The sequence below is a fragment of the Vipera berus genome (genome assembly GCF_964194415.1).
Source record: "Vipera berus genome assembly, chromosome: 9".
NCBI classification, from domain to species: Eukaryota; Metazoa; Chordata; class Lepidosauria; order Squamata; family Viperidae; genus Vipera; species Vipera berus.
The window spans coordinates 247,537-262,394 of NC_138212.1; the positions used below are offsets into that span (position 1 = coordinate 247,537).

The 14,858-nt window shown below is 55.6% G+C and overlaps 2 protein-coding genes across 3 annotated transcripts; both read left to right on the plus strand.

The window, feature by feature from the left end:
* Positions 1-619: 619 nt before the first annotated feature.
* On the plus strand, positions 620-3,334 carry HIPK4 (homeodomain interacting protein kinase 4; the record flags this gene model as incomplete). The annotated part of the gene is made up of 2 exons (XM_081335415.1): positions 620-2,248; positions 3,152-3,334. 2 exons carry the CDS (start codon positions 620-622, stop codon positions 3,332-3,334), a joined length of 1,812 nt encoding a protein of 603 aa, XP_081191541.1.
* Positions 3,335-4,493: 1,159 nt separating this feature from the next.
* On the plus strand, positions 4,494-14,837 carry PLD3 (phospholipase D family member 3). Of its 2 annotated transcripts, none has more exons than XM_081335502.1 (13): positions 4,494-4,680; positions 5,400-5,577; positions 6,209-6,275; positions 6,636-6,704; positions 7,393-7,640; positions 8,207-8,390; positions 9,483-9,603; positions 9,787-9,914; positions 12,572-12,772; positions 13,273-13,412; positions 13,768-13,933; positions 14,174-14,273; positions 14,477-14,837. In XM_081335502.1, exons 3-13 carry the CDS (start codon positions 6,249-6,251, stop codon positions 14,674-14,676), a joined length of 1,584 nt encoding a protein of 527 aa, XP_081191628.1. In that variant the 5' UTR covers positions 4,494-4,680; positions 5,400-5,577; positions 6,209-6,248; the 3' UTR covers positions 14,677-14,837. The 2 variants fall into 2 exon arrangements, with proteins under 2 accessions (XP_081191628.1, XP_081191629.1); XM_081335503.1 differs by lacking the exon at positions 4,494-4,680 and adding an exon at positions 4,692-4,996.
* Positions 14,838-14,858: the final 21 nt, after the last annotated feature.

A 14,858-nucleotide genomic window follows, 5' to 3' on the forward strand; every position in this document is an offset into this window, starting at 1 on the left:
TCACAAAGTCTTTTCTCTCTGCAACCATTTCCTCTCCATCACGGGAGATCTTATGGGCAGCTGCGGTGTTCCTTTACAACCGAGGGGGTCCTCTCCTTGGGGAGACTAAAAGATGTGTGGTACTCATATAAAGGTCTGCCAAGAATCTAGAAGCAGCATTCTGAAATTATTATCAAACTGATTAGGCCAAATCCTCTGAACAAGATGCCATGTTAAGTATTTAGGATTGAGCAGTTGCATATACTCCAGGGAAGTGAAAGAAACCCATCCGTTTGCAGTTCGGCTGGTGCCCCCCCCTCCCCCAGTACTCCCCCTTGGCTAAAAGCAACCCTTTGGCTGGCCCTGCAGAGGTATTCCTTGGGGCCTGCAGTGGGCTGGTTTCCTACCTTGGAGCAGCTCTTCCTCCTGGGAAAGGGGCTGCTGGAGACCCCAAGGGGAGTGGGCTCCCTGCCTCCATAACAGAACTTTCTTCACCTGGCAACTCTGGAACTCGGCTGACTGTTGCATCACCTCCTGCTCCGGAGGAGGCTGGGATTCTCTTTGCTCTGTGGCAGCCGGACCTCTCTTTGCAAGAAGCCACTTTGCACCCGTGTTTCTGAGCTTGGGCAAGCACAGGACAATGGTAACGATCGAGTCAGAGTCCGATTTCTATGACGTCTTTGAGATTCTGGGGAAGGGCACGTTTGGGGAGGTTGTGAAGAGCTGGAAACGGAGCACTGGGGAGATGGTGGCCATAAAAATCCTGAAGAATGACTCCCACCGCAGCAGGATCATCAAGAACGAGCTGAAGCTGCTGCAAACCATGTCCGAGGTGGATTCCGAGGAGTCTCACATCGTCCAGTTCCACGAATTCTTCCATGACGAGCTCAAGTTCTACCTGGTCTTTGAGCTCCTGGAGCAAAACCTCTTCGACTTCCAGAAAGAGCACAACTTCTCTCCATTGCCAGTCCGGCACATCCGCACAGTGACCACGCAGGTGCTGAGAGCCCTGGCCAAGTTGAAAGAGCTGTCAATCATCCACGCTGACCTGAAGCCAGAGAACATCATGCTGGTGGACCAGGTAAGGTATCCTTTCCGGGTCAAGGTGATTGATTTTGGATCGGCCAGCATCTTCAACGAAGTGCGCTACGTCAAAGAGCCTTACATCCAGTCCCGATTCTACCGGGCTCCAGAAATACTGCTGGGGCTGCCATTCTGTGAGAAGGTGGACATGTGGTCCCTGGGATGCGTGATGTCCGAGCTGCACCTTGGCTGGCCCCTCTACCCTGGGAACAATGAATATGACCAGATCCGGTACATCTGCGAGACCCAAGGCATGCCCAGGCCCACCCTCTTGAATGCAGCCCGAAAGGCCCACCTCTTCTTCAAGAGGAGCCAGCACCCTGAGGTGGTGAACTCCTGGCAGCTGAAAACCCCAGCAGAGTATCTGGCTGACACCAAAGTGAAGTCTGTGGAGAGGAGAAAGTACGTGCTCAAGTCCCTGGACCAGATGGAGACGGTGAACGTCCACAAGATGATCTACCCGGACGCAGAGGCCCTGGCTGAATACTTTGACCTCCGGAGCATGGTGGAGCTCATCAAACGGATGTTGACCTGGGATTCCCATGAGCGCATCACTCCCAGCGCAGCCCTGAAACATCCCTATATATCCACCCAACCCCTGAAGCAGAACTATGATCTCACCCAGTACTACCAGTTCTGCCTGAGGAGCCTGCGGGAGTCACTGCCCAGCCACAGCAAGGCTTCCGAGGAGGAAACGCAACATTATACTGCCATGGAGGAGGACCGCTTCTACAGCCGGGAGGAAAGCGCTCATGGCATCCAGGGCACCACCAGCCAGTTGGACGAGCTCAGCATTGCTGAAGCCAGCCGGGAGGTACCCCTAAAGGTGTGGGGCGAAGGGCCCAGCGGGGGAGGCTATGATCCCATTCTGGACCCGGCGGAGGCAGTGGCAAATCGGCATAGAGTGGCCCACCAGAGCCTCCGGCTGCGTCATGACCAGGCCCAGCAGGAACCCATCCCAGCCTACTACCGAAGCCGGCCTGGCAGCCCCAGGCACCACAAGGCCTCTCACCATGTGAAGCCAGACCCCACCTTTGAGAACCTGATCCTTCTGGGGCAGTACACGCCAGAAGACCCCCACGGCTGGGAGAAGGAGAGCAATGCCAGCACCACTTCCTTGCCAGAGTCCGGTGCCTTGGAGGAGGCGAGCTACCCCAAAGGCCTGGTCCTCTCACCCACCACACAGGTAACAAGGACAGTCAAAGGAGGCGGGTTGGACCTCATGAAACCACAAAGGATAGGAGGAACCCCCCCAAGCTGATTGGTGGCATAAACAAGGGAGTGTAGGCAATGGCCGAGGCGACTTGAATGGTGCCTCAGAGGAGGACTGAGTCAGACACAGGAGGGTCTGCAACACCCTCCTCCACACCAATACTGTCGCTCTGTCTTTCTTCTAGGCCACCCATGAAACTGCCTCAGTATCCCAAGTCCACTGCGGCCTTTCCCATGTGCTCGTACCCTTCCTGAGCAGCATCTCTGGGGAAGAATGCTCATTCCCCCCCCCACACACACACGTACTTGCAGGTCCTGTTCAGGAGCCCATCATCAAAGCCAAGAGGGGGCACTGGCTGTCCTAGCCAGAGGCCAGTTGGCATCCTCCCCCCAGCAGGGAGTTATGGGAGCAGCAGCACTCACGACAGGCTGCAAAGGCAACCACAGAATCTGCACACTCCAGGCTCAGTTTGGACAGCCAGGCCAGAGAAAAGGAATATACCACAACTACCCTGAGGGGGTCTTTTGTTGGATTGTTCATGCAACCCCCCCCCCAAATCCCTGGCTCTGTGGCTGATCCTTCTCATCTTCCATGAAGCTTGGCAAAGAGCTCTTTTCCCAGCAGCCCAGCTCCCCCCCCCCCGTTTGCAGAGGGGGTGTGCAGGTAGAAACCCAGTAAAGGGTGGCCCAACCAATCTTGGCAAGAGATTAAAGAAGAGAAAGATGGTGCAAAAACACTTTCAAGAACCCAAGCACCTGCCCACCTACCCCTCCGGCTCTGCAAGGGGCCTTGCCCAGACCACTTCAGCCCTTCCTGATCTCTCTCAACTCCTCCCCGGGCCCCCTCCCCCAGTAATCCTCTGTTTCTTTTCGGCAGCATGGGCAGACAGAGGTCTTTGAGCCGGCCATGCCACTTCCCGGGCCAAACCCCTGGCTACCCAGCGAGGACTGGCTGGCCGAACACAGCATGGAAAGAGTCCCGCTCAAGGCAGTGCTGCACGCCCCCCGGAACCGCCACCAGCTGCAGCCCTACCTGCAACACGTTGCCAGCCACCACTAGCCCTGGACCCTCAGCCAGGAAGAGGGCAGGCGCAGCGGAGAGATGGCCCGCCGAGGCCTGGACAGATACCTTTCTAGACATTAAATATATAGACTGTTCCTCGCTGCCCAGCCCCACTTACTTAATAAACGTCATCTTGCTGTTACTGAGCTGTACAGAGCCCTGAGGGCAGGCCACAGCGGACCCGGAGGGAAGGGGAGGTGACGGAGTTGGGGTGCTCTGAGCAACCACAGTCAGCCCACTGGTCTTTCCAGGAGCCGAGGGCACCACACACAGGCCACACTGACTGCCCTGAGTGTCCAGGTGGCACTCGACCTGCTGCATCGTTAATAAACTCATTATCACTCACAGACTGCTTTGACATGGGCATGTTTGTCTAGGGACCCTCCAAGCCTCCACCCAGACTTGCCTGCTGACACCCCACCCTGCCCGGCCTTCAAACTTTGCTCCGCAGGGAATGTCAGCCCCCTCATGAGGAGAGCCTGGGGTCTTGCAGAGAAGGAATGATCACAGGGCAGCACCTGACCCGGCAGGGAAGCCGCAAGCAAACCCTGCCCTGGAAGGAGAGGGCACGACCACCCCAGGCTGGTCTCCGAGAATCTTGCGGGGGCGGGGGGGGGGGGAACCAACAAGGTCAATCGGAGGGAGGCTTTTCCAGGGAGGGTTTCGGAAGGTTGCGGTAAGCCCCCTCCCCCACGTGCTCTGCTGTCCCCTCCTCATTCCACCTGCTGGTGCAGGGCAGCCCTTGGCGCCCGGCTCGGACGAGGGGCCGCGGCGGCATGCAGGTGGGCCGCGGCGTTTCGGGGCTGGGACGGGCCAGTGGTCTCCGGGGCCAACAGCCGAAGAAGGCAGGAACGGTGCCCCCGCCCCGGCCGCCCCCCGCGGAAGGAGGCGAAGAGGCGAACCGCGGCGCTGCCCCCTCGAGCCGCTCCGTGTCTTTGCAGCCCTGCAGCGGGCGGGTTGTCGCGGGCCGCTGCCAGGGCGATCAAGAGGGCGTCGGGCGCCAAACTCGGCGCGGGAGCGGCAGGCAGGCAGGCAGCGTCGGACGCGGCGCCGCACTTCAACTCCCAGGATTCCCAGTAAGCGGGAGGGATCTACCATCAGGGCAAGGGGGTAGGGTTTGAGCCGGCTCAGACGGGATTCCCGGCTCTTTTGTCGCCTTTGCTTTGCGCCCGTCCCAGGAAAGCCGCCGCCCTGGCCGATTCCTGGGAGCCGACTTCCAGCGGGGGGCGGGGGCTCCCCGGAGGGATGGAACGAGCCTGGCAGCGGGCGGTGCTTGGCTGCTCCGGGCGGGGCGAGCGGACGATCTGGCGCGTCGAGCTGCCCGGGAAGCCGAGCTCTCGGTGGTACGCGCGCGGGGGCGGGTCCGGACCCGGGACTAACGGGGGGCCGCGCCCGGCACATCCCGCGTTGCGTGGGCAGCCGCTCCTGAGTCCGCCGTTCCGTGGTCGGCGCCGAGTCCCGCTGGGAGGAGAGCGGCGTGACGGTGCCAGTGGCTCTCGTCCTTCCTTGTCTGCGTCCCCGCCGGAGCTGGAGCGCGGCGACGCCCCGGAGAGCCGGGCTTCTCGCCGGAGAAAGCCCCTCTGAGCCCCGGGAGGGAGGGCGGCCGGAGAAGGAGCCCTTCGCATCCCTCCCTCCCTCTTGGCCGGGCGGCTGGCCGGGGTCCGAGTCGCTTGGCGAGGGCGGGCACCCTCTGATCCGCCCCGGGGAAGGAGGGGCTGGCGCGGCGCCGCGAGAGAGGGAGGGAGATGTGCCCGGTGTCGGATGCCACCGGTTGGTGCTGTTGGCTGCAGGAGCGGAGTCCCCGGCGGAGCCGCTCGGCCGGGGTGGCTCTTTGAGAAGGCGGCTCCTCTCCCCGCCGCCGCTTTCCCACCAGGCCCTGCTTTGGGGAGGGGGCAGTGGAGGGTTTTGCATTGGAGAGACCTAACCCTTCATAGATGTGTCTGTGTGTGGGGTGTGTGTGTGTGTGGTGTGTGCCCAGTCTTTGCCTGGTGTGATCAAGGTCTGCAGGGCAGTTTGTTATCCTTAACTTTCCCTTTGGTTTAGAAAAGTGTTTTTTTTCCAGGGCGGTGAATACCTGCAAAGGAAATTTCCAGTGTGGGATTGGGCCTAGCTTGGTTTCTGCAGGTCTTCCTGCTCCCGTCTGGAGGCCCGGTCCGTCTCTTAGTTTCTGCCGCCACGTGCTTGGCACAAGTCGCCCCTTCCGCCCACTCCTTGGCATTCAGTCTTTCTTTGAATTTAAGGTACAAGCCTTTGGATTAACTGTGTTTTAGAGTCCTGATGAGTAAAAGGGAGGCTGCACTTGCTGCCCTGGCATCCGCTCGTGCTGGCGGTGGTGGGCATCGCTTAGCCTTAGAGCCCTCCTTTGAGGGGCCCCCCATCCTTTAGGGCCAGAAGGGTCCGATCTTTGCCCAGAATAAACGGGGACACTTAAACTTCTGACTTGGGACCGATCCCCCTCCAGCCCTGGATATTGCACTAATCTAAGGATCCAGAGGCCGCCTTGCCTTTCTCTGCTTTGCCACCCAGATGCTCAGTTTCCCCCCCCAACGCGTGGCTCAGAAGGAGCCCCCCAGAATTTTTGCCCAAGTTTCCTCAGTTTGCAGAGCAGCCTCCCAGCCCTGCAAGGCCTGTGAGCGTCTTCTCGGGCCTGGCTAGACCTCCTTGGTGGCATCCGCACTCGGAAGTCCATCCTCCTCACTTCCCAAACTGCTCAAGGGCCCGGTTCAAAAGGCTGGCCCTGGCTTAGCCAAGTGGACAAGACCTCTACCTGACATCCTTTCCTGTTGGCCCGGCCACTGAGGGGAACAGCCAGGGACCCATGGTGGGCACAGAGCCCTGAGCCGAACCTCTTTCTTCCTGTGCCCTTTGCAGGTTCCTTGAAGCTCTTTCCCACTCGGGAGGATCTGAGGAAATGAAGCCCCTGGTTGCCTACCAGAAGGTAAAGCCTCTCAGCTGCACAAGGGATGGGATTATGCCGTGGAGGGTCCTCTTGCCCGAGGCGCCCCACTGTTAATCCGCAAGGGGGGTCAAAGACTTCAGCAAATAAGAGCCCCATGCAGCTCCCCCTACCCAAAGCAGATGAGGCTGAGGTGAGTCTGCAGAGCTTTGTTCCATTTGTTTGATGAAAGCCAGTGAATCTTCTTCCCCTCAGAGGTTTTGTGTGGGATTCTGGCTGGCCAGCCTTGGCAGGTCTACATTCTGGAACCCGTGGCCACGTCCATGCTGATGGCTTGAGGGGGGGGGAGCGCTCCTGCGGCTTTTTCCTGAGGGTGATTTTTTTTCTGCCCCTTCCTCATAGCTCAAGACACTGGAGAGCCCTCAGGAGTTGCTACCCCTGGCTGAGCAGCCCGACCAGACTCTGCGCCAGGTGGGTCCTCTGCATTTCAGCTCCTCCCGGCCCAGGCCGTCTCTCTCTTTGCTTTCAAATGAGAGGCCCAAACCCAGAGTGGGGAGAGAGAGGCAATTAAGCTCACCTGGCCCTGCTGTCAGGCCACACCAGGAAATCAACTTTGAAGGGAAGGTAGGAAGGAAGGAAGGCTAAAACTATTTTGCTCAAGACCAGCTAGAACAGAATCTTGCCAGTCTGCTTGCGCTGGGCCCCCTCCTTAGATGGTTTTGAGCTCCTTCCACGTTATATCTTGCTCTAGGCTTAAAAATGCTTCACAACCCCTTTTGTCTGGGGAAGAACAACCCATATCTCCATCTTCCTGGCTCGCTTCCCCTGCTCCCTTCTCCACCGGATATTGGTCCTGAGCAAGGGCCCCAGCAATCTGTTTGGGCGGCCTGCAAGCTGGGTCTGCCTCTTCAAGAGCTGAGGGGGCCTGAGCAACAGTGAGGCTGCTTACAGATGTTGCTGGTTTGGTCAGCAGGCATCAAACAGCTCTGCTTGCCCCCAAGAACCCCCAGAGTAATGAAAGCAAAGCAGCAAGAGCCAGCCAGGCCACTGGTCCCCTTCACCTCTACCCAGAGAGTGCACACGGGTATTGGTGACTGCGTAGGGGGTCGAATGTGGGGCTGGGCTGGGCTGGGCTCTGAGCTCCTCCCTTTCTTTGCAGTTCCGTGGTTCTGCACTGGGGAGGCCCTGCCACAGTGTCTCTGGCTTGCGTCCTGCAGAGCCACCTGGCCAATCTACGTCCGTTATGCCCTGGGATTTTCAGTGCATCCTGGTGACGGCCATCTTGTCTACTGTGCTGGTGGTGGCCCTGGTGGTCCACTCGTTCTCCTTTCCTTTGCAAAGTTTGGCCACGGTGGGGAATGTGGCATTGGTGCCACGTGTGGATCACACATGCAGTGACTCATGCAGGTATCAGCTTTGCTTGTGACTTTCTTGGACTGCATTCAAATAGAGGGGTGTCATGTCATGGCCCGTTCCTTCTCCATCAGAAATGTGGCCTTGTGAGAACACAAAGGTTGAAGAACAGTATTCAGCTATGTGGGGTCTTCATCCATGTGCATGAAGCATTGTGGAGAACAAAGACCCTGGCGGTCCTTCCAGGAAGGCGGCCTGGCCACATGAGAGGCCTCACAAGGGGCACGGGAGGGGAATTGGGATTCTGCCAGATTCCGTCTTGCCTCACCCGCTTCCTCCTGGAGAAATACATCTATATAGCCATGCCGAGACCCCCTGCTTGCATGCCAGAAGCCCATGCGCAGCACTTCTCTCCCCCTCCCCCCCATGCAGTAGAGTAGGGTAATCCCCAGAGGTAAGGCTAGGAGACTCTACTGCTGCTGGCTAATGGGTAAAATCCCTCAGACTGAATGAAGGCCTTCCTGGCACACTATAGAGGTTATGGGGCTTTTCATCTCAATGAGTCTGCAATGTGATGCGAGACCCTTGTGGAACACATAAGCACCTGGTTGTTCCCTCAGGAGTGTGCTGGTGGAGAGCATCCCTGAGGGACTGACATACGATGACAACAGCACAGTCAGCCCTTCTACTTTTGAGACTTGGCAAAGCCTTTTGAGAAGCGCAAGGAGTTCGGTGGACATTGCCTCTTTCTACTGGACTCTCAGCAACCGGGACACCCATACCCATGATCCTTCAGCTGGCCAGGTGAGGGGAGCAGCGCAGGAGCCCCAGACTCATCTCCAGGGAGGGGGAGGAGTAAAGCTCAAGGGCAGGCAGAGGTGGGTCCTCAGCTTAATCCAGAGTTCATGAGGCAGGACAAGGACCAACACGTGGAAGCTTTACAGAGGGAGACCTAGACTTGGATCAAGGAGCATTTCCTGACTGTGAGAACTATGACAGAGTGGGTTAGCCAGCTTCCTGGAATCATGGTTTTCAAGCAACAGCCTAGGATAGTCTAAGGTTCTTGCCCCAGGCAGCTGGCTAGACTAGATGGCTCCAAAGGTCTCTTCGCAGCCTCTGTGATCTACAACTCCCTGGCATTGGGTCTAGAATAGCTGTAAGAAGCCAGGACTGGTCTAAGACGGCCTCTTCCATCTGGGAATCCTTCTGTAAGTGGCCCCTCCCAGGATCTCCAAATGCACCTCACAGATCTATAAAGTACCAGCTTGGTGAAGCCTCTCCTAGGCATTAGTGTCACTGGTTAGTTTTAATCACTGATTACTTTCCCCCATCATCATTAGCCATCTTCAAACCGTAAGACTTTTCTTAGGTGTGTGGCACACACTTAGCGCTAGGAAGCCTGGAAGGGGTCTGGGGCTGACAAGGCCAAGAGGCAGACGCTGATTTGCACATGGGTCCGTGGCCAAACCTGCATGCAAACAGGCAGGTAATTACCCAGGCACGGAGCCATGTGTGGCCTTGCAGTCAGTCAAAGCTCCCTTTGAGGGCAGCGGAACATCCATTGGTTCAGACTTTGGTTACGGAGGGAGAGCAGAGCGCCTCTCCCTCATTTTGACAGATGTCTAAGGAGTTGGAGAGAATTGCTGTATGCAGCTCTCATTTGAGAAATCAAGCCCAGCACTCAACAGCAGCTAAAACTACACCAAACAATGCGGTTGTTACGGCTGCTTTATTCTACTGGCCCAGGCTTTGTCTGATGGGCCATCAGGGATCAAGCCAGGGCTGGCTGGCTAGCATTTGGAGCATTACATACATACATTACATACCCACTTGGTGAAAGGGCCTCCTGGGAAGGCAGTTCTCAGCTGCCTCCTGGACCTTTTGCTCTCCCATCAGGGGGAGGAAATACTAACGGAGCTGCTGCACGCTGCCAGTCGAGGGATTGTGCTACGGATAGCAGTCAACCCGCCTTCTACCCGGATGCCCAGTGCTGACCTTCAGGCCCTTGAGAAGAGTGGTGAGCTTTCACTGTAGCAGATTCAAGTCAGTTAATGGAGAGCTGCAGCTGCTGATGGTGGCGGCCCTGGGTCTGTCTGGCCAAGTCCATCCCTGGCACTTTATTGGGACAGAGAAAAAGCTGAACCTGCAGCCGTCAAAAGGAGCCCAGATCAACCACAGTCTTTGTTTCTTAAACACACAGGGGCCCAGATCCGCCAAGTGGACTTACCAAGACTGACCCGGGGAGTCCTGCACACCAAATTCTGGATTGTGGACCAGCTACACATTTATCTTGGGAGTGCAAATATGGACTGGCGTGCCCTTACACAGGTGATGATGCTCTCTTGTCCCATGCCCAAATCTTGGAGCTCCTGATGGGGGATTTAATGCAGCAGCTGATGGTCTTCTGTAGGATTGCTCTGCAGGCCTTCTCCATCCCTCTTCAGAGGCTTTCTAAAGGTTGCAGAAGGCAGGCTGCCTGCCACCATCAGGCAAAAACAATTTGCCCAGATGCCCCAACAAAATTGTTTCTTTATGACTTGTTGTTGTTGTTAGTTGTGAAGTCGTGTCCGACCCATCGCGACCCTATGGACAATGTTCCTCCAGGCCTTCCTGTCCTCTACTATCTTCTGGAGTCCATTTAAGCTCACGCCTACTGCTTCAGTGACTCCATCCAGCCACCTCATTCTCTGTCGTCCCCTTCTTCTATTGCCCTCAATCTTTCCCAGCATTAGGCTCTTCTCCAGTGAGTCCTTCCTTCTCATCAGGTGGCCAAAGTATTTGAGTTTTAGCTTCAGGATCTGGCCTTCTAAAGAGCAGTCAGGGTTGATCTCCTCTAGGACTGACCGGCTTGATCGCCTTGCAGTCCAAGGGACTCGCAGGAGTCTTCTCCAGCACCATAGTTCAAAGGCTTCAATTCTTTGGCGCTCAGCCTTTCTTATGGTCCAGCTTTCACTGCCATACATTGCAACTGGGAAGACCATAGCCTTGACTATACGCACTTTTGTTGACAGGGTGATGTCTCTGCTTTTTAGTGTGCTGTCTAGATTTGCCATGGCTTTCCTCCCCAGGAGCACGCGTCTTTTAATTTCTTGGCTACAGTCCCCATCTGCAGTGATCTTGGAGCCCAGGAAAATAAAATCTGTCACTACCTCCATTTCTTCCCCATCTATTTGCCAGGAATTGAGAGGGCCAGATGCCATGATCTTGGTTTTCTTAATGTTTAGTTTCAACCCAAGTTTTGCACTCTCCTTCTTCACTCGCAACAAGAGGCTCTTTAGTTCCTCTTCACTTTCTGCCATTAGAGTGGTATCATCTGCATATCTTAGGTTGTTGATGTTTCTTCCGGCAATCTTAATTCCAACTTTTGATTCATCTAGCCCTGCCTTTCTCATGATGTGCTCTGCATATAAGTTAAATAGGCAAGGCTTCAGTATACAGCCTTGCCGGACTCCTTTCCCAATTTTGAACCAATCAGTGGTTCCGTGTCCAGTTCTCACTGTTGCTTCTTGGCCTGCATATAGGTTTCTCAAGAGACAAATAAGATGGTCTGGTACACCCATCTCTTTAAGGACTTGCCACAGTTTGTTATGATCCACACAAAGGCTTTAGCATAGTCAATGAAGCAGAAGTAGATGTTTTTCTGGAACTCTCTAGCTTTCTCCATGATCCAGCGTATGTTAGCAATTTGATCTCTAGTTCCTCTGCCTCTTCGAAATCCTGCCTGTACTTCTGGTAGTTCTCGATCCACATACTGCTGGAGTCTAGTTTGTAGAATTTTAAGCATAACTTTACTAGCATGAGAAATGAGTGCAACGGTGCGATAGTTTGAACATTCTTTAGCACTGCCTTTCTTTGGAATTGGAATGTAAACTGATCTTTTCCAATCCTGTGGCCACTGTTGTTTTCCAAATTTGCTGGCAAATTGAGTGTAGCACTTTTACTGCATCGTCTTTTAAGATTTTGAATAGCTCAGCTGGAATACTGTCACCTCCACTAGCTTTGTTGTTGGTCAGCTTTTCTAAGGCCCACTTCACTTCACATTCTAGGATGTCTGGCTCGAGGTCAGTGACCAACTCATTGTGATTATCAGGGACATTAAGCTCATTCTTGTATAGTTCTTCTGTGTAATTTTGCCACCTCTTCTTAATCTCTTCTGCCTCTGTTAGGTCCCTGCCATTTTGGTCCTTTATCATGCCCATTTTTGCATGAAACGTTCCCTTCGTCTCTCCAATTTTCTTGAAAAGATCTCTGGTCCTCCCTATTCTATTGTTTTCTTCTATTTCTTTGCATTGTTCATTTAAGAAGGCATTCTTATCTCTTCTAGCTATTCTTTGGAATTCTGCATTTAATTGGGCATATCTTTCTTTTCTCCCTTGCCTTTCGCTTCCCTCCTTTCCTCAGCTATTTGCAAAGCTTCCTCAGACAGCCATTTTGCTTTCTTGCATTTCTTTTTCTTTGGGATGGTTTTGGTTGCTACCTGTTGTACAATGTTGCGAACCTCTGTCCATAGTTCTTCAGGCACTCTATCTATCAGATCTAATTCCTTAAATCTATTTGTCACCTCTACTGTATATTGAACAGGGATATGATTTAATTCATACCTGACTGGCCTAGCGCTTTTCCCTACTTTCTTTAATTTAAGCCTAAACTTTGCAACAAGAAGCTCATGGTCTGAGCCACAGTCAGCTCCTGGTCTTGTTTTTACTGACTGTATAGAGCTTCTCCATCTTTGGCTGCAGAGCATATAGTCAATCTGATTTCTGTGTTGACCGTCTGGTGATGTCCATGTGTATGACTTGGTATTCTGCAAATCAAAAGGGTCTCTTGAGGTTTTGAGTCATTCGGAATCCCCCCCTTTTTTCCTGGAGTGTTACTAAGATAGCGGATGCACCTGTTGAATTATGTGCCTGCAGCTCCTTGTGTCCCATGTGGAGACAGGAGAGAGCAGCTAGATGTCCTGGGCCCATTCTCCTCTTTGGTGCCAGGTAAAGGAACTCGGGACGGCTGTCTACAACTGCAGCTGTCTGGCCCAAGACTTGGGGAAGATGTTTGAGGTCTACTGGGCTCTCGGGCTGCCAAATACCACCATCCCATCACCCTGGCCAGCCAATTACTCCACCACCTACAACAGGGAGACGCCCCTGGAGCTGAAGCTGAACGGCACAGAGGCTGCTGTCTACTTTTCGGTGAGGAGCTGCATGTGGATACGGTTGAGTGCTTTTCTCCGAGCAGCTGCCAGGATGCTCGTGGGGCTCTCCGATCACACTTATTGGGAGAAACATCCTCCCCAAGGTGGAAAAATGATCGTTTCTGCTAAGAGGCTTCAGCAAGGAGAGTAGTGGGTCCTTCTAATGAATTGGGGTTAAATTCCCACCAGCCCTCCTCATGTCCAAGCAGGGACACAAAATACAGCTGAATTGCTGTGCCCTGGAAAAGAAAACCCAGCACCCTCCTTTTGACAAGATAAGGGAGCTTCTTTCCCCAGTCCTGGGCAGACCAGGCTCCCAGCCAGATTTGGCCCTTGGAAGGGAGGCTGGCAAGGCCAGCTCATCACTGCTGAATAGGGCCAGATGCCTGCTGTCTTCCAGGCAAACTTTGTCTGCAAATCAGCCCAACAAATAACTGCTCTGGATGCTTTGCTAAAATAAAAGCGACGTTAAGGTGGGTGCTCTTTTGTGCTGCCCAGAGTGCCCCCCCAGCCCTGTGTGCCACCGGGCGGACCGACGACCTCCAGTCCCTGCTGAGCGTCATCGAAGGAGCCCAGGAGTTTGTCTACGTGGCCGTGATGAGTTACTTGCCCACCATGGAGTTCTCCCACCCCAGGAGGTAAACTTGGGGTTAAATTCCCCAGCAGTGGGAAAACATCAGCCCAACCATTTGAGGCAGCCCCTTCCCTCACAGCAGCCCCACAGAGGTGGGGGGGGGGGCTACTTGGGTCCAACAGGGACTGTTAGATGCCTCTGGGCATCAGTAGAGTATCCTCAGGATCAGATATGGGACTGCCATGCGGAATTCAGGCAGGATGCAAAACCACCCCCCCCCCCCCGGCTCCGGTCTGCAGAAAAACCTCTCCATAGAACTGGCCCTTGGTACCCAAAAGATGGGGGCTGTTGGACTAGAGGATCTCCAAGGCCCCTTCCAACTCTGTTCTGTTCTGAGTCCAACCCCCTGCTCCTCTCAGGTTCTGGCCAGCCATCGATGACCACTTCCGGAAAGTGGCCTACGAGAAGAGAGTCCGCCTCCGCCTCCTGGTGGGCTGCTGGAGACACTCCAAGCCAAACATGTTCCCCTTCCTGCGTTCCTTGGCTGCCCTGCAGGACAACCGCACCCATTACAGCTTGGAAGTGGTGAGCGGCCCCAATGGCGTCCTGCCTCCCAAGCCCAGAGAGGCAGCCATCCTGCTCCCGAAATGAGGGGTCGGCCTGCTCTTTCCTGCCCTGCACAAACCTCTCTGGGAATTACTCTGGGGCTGAGCAAGGAGTCAGGCGTGTCTCTCTCTGTGTGTGAATCTTCCTGGACCCCCAAACCAACAAGCCCCCTCCCTAACCCATCTCCACAGTGCCCCTCATTCAACTTTGCCTTCCCAGAGACTCTTTGTGGTGCCCGCAAATGAGACGCAGGCCAAGATCCCCTATGCCAGAGTGAACCACAGCAAGTTCATGGTGACAGACAAGGTGGCTTACATCGGTAAGTAATTTGGGAGGGCTGGGGGGGGGGAAGAGTAGCTTGCAGAGGAAGGGCTCCCGTGTCGAAGGGCTTGTGTCTGTCTGGGTGTGGGATCCCGAAGGCCCCTCCCGGGCAGCAGAGGGGCCACCCAGACAGGAGTCGCCTTCTCCCCCCCCCGAATCCCTCCTCACCTCTTCTTCCTCCTCCTCCCCCCCCCCCACCAGGAACCTCCAACTGGTCCGGGGACTACTTCCTGCACACGGCAGGCTCCGCCCTGGTGGTGGCTCAGAGCCCGGCCCGGGCGAGGGACCAGCCCACCCTCCGCGAGCAGCTGCAGCGTATCTTCGAGCGGGATTGGAACTCGGGATACAGCCGGGAGATGGACCGCGAGGGCCAGTGGGAGGCTCTCTGCAGCGCCCGCTAGAGCCCCGCCTTTGGGCCGCGGGGGCAGCGCTGGCTGCGGGCGGGCCGAGGGGTCGCTTTCCGCGGGTGCGGCTGCCGGGCGGGGCCGGGGTCCCTGCTGGATTTGCGCCCAGGCCCGGCTTCGGGCGATTAAAGGCTCGCGTCTCCGCCTCTCTCGTCTGCCGCGTGGCTCTGTGGGGGGGC

Coding starts and splice junctions, on each gene's coding strand:
- PLD3 (XM_081335502.1), top strand. CDS start 6,249: ATGAAGCCCCTGGTTGCCTACCAGAAG. Junction 8,391..9,482: donor ATGATCCTTCAGCTGGCCAG/GTGAGGGGAGCA, acceptor CTCTCCCATCAG/GGGGAGGAAATACTAACGGA. Junction 9,604..9,786: donor TCAGGCCCTTGAGAAGAGTG/GTGAGCTTTCAC, acceptor TTAAACACACAG/GGGCCCAGATCCGCCAAGTG.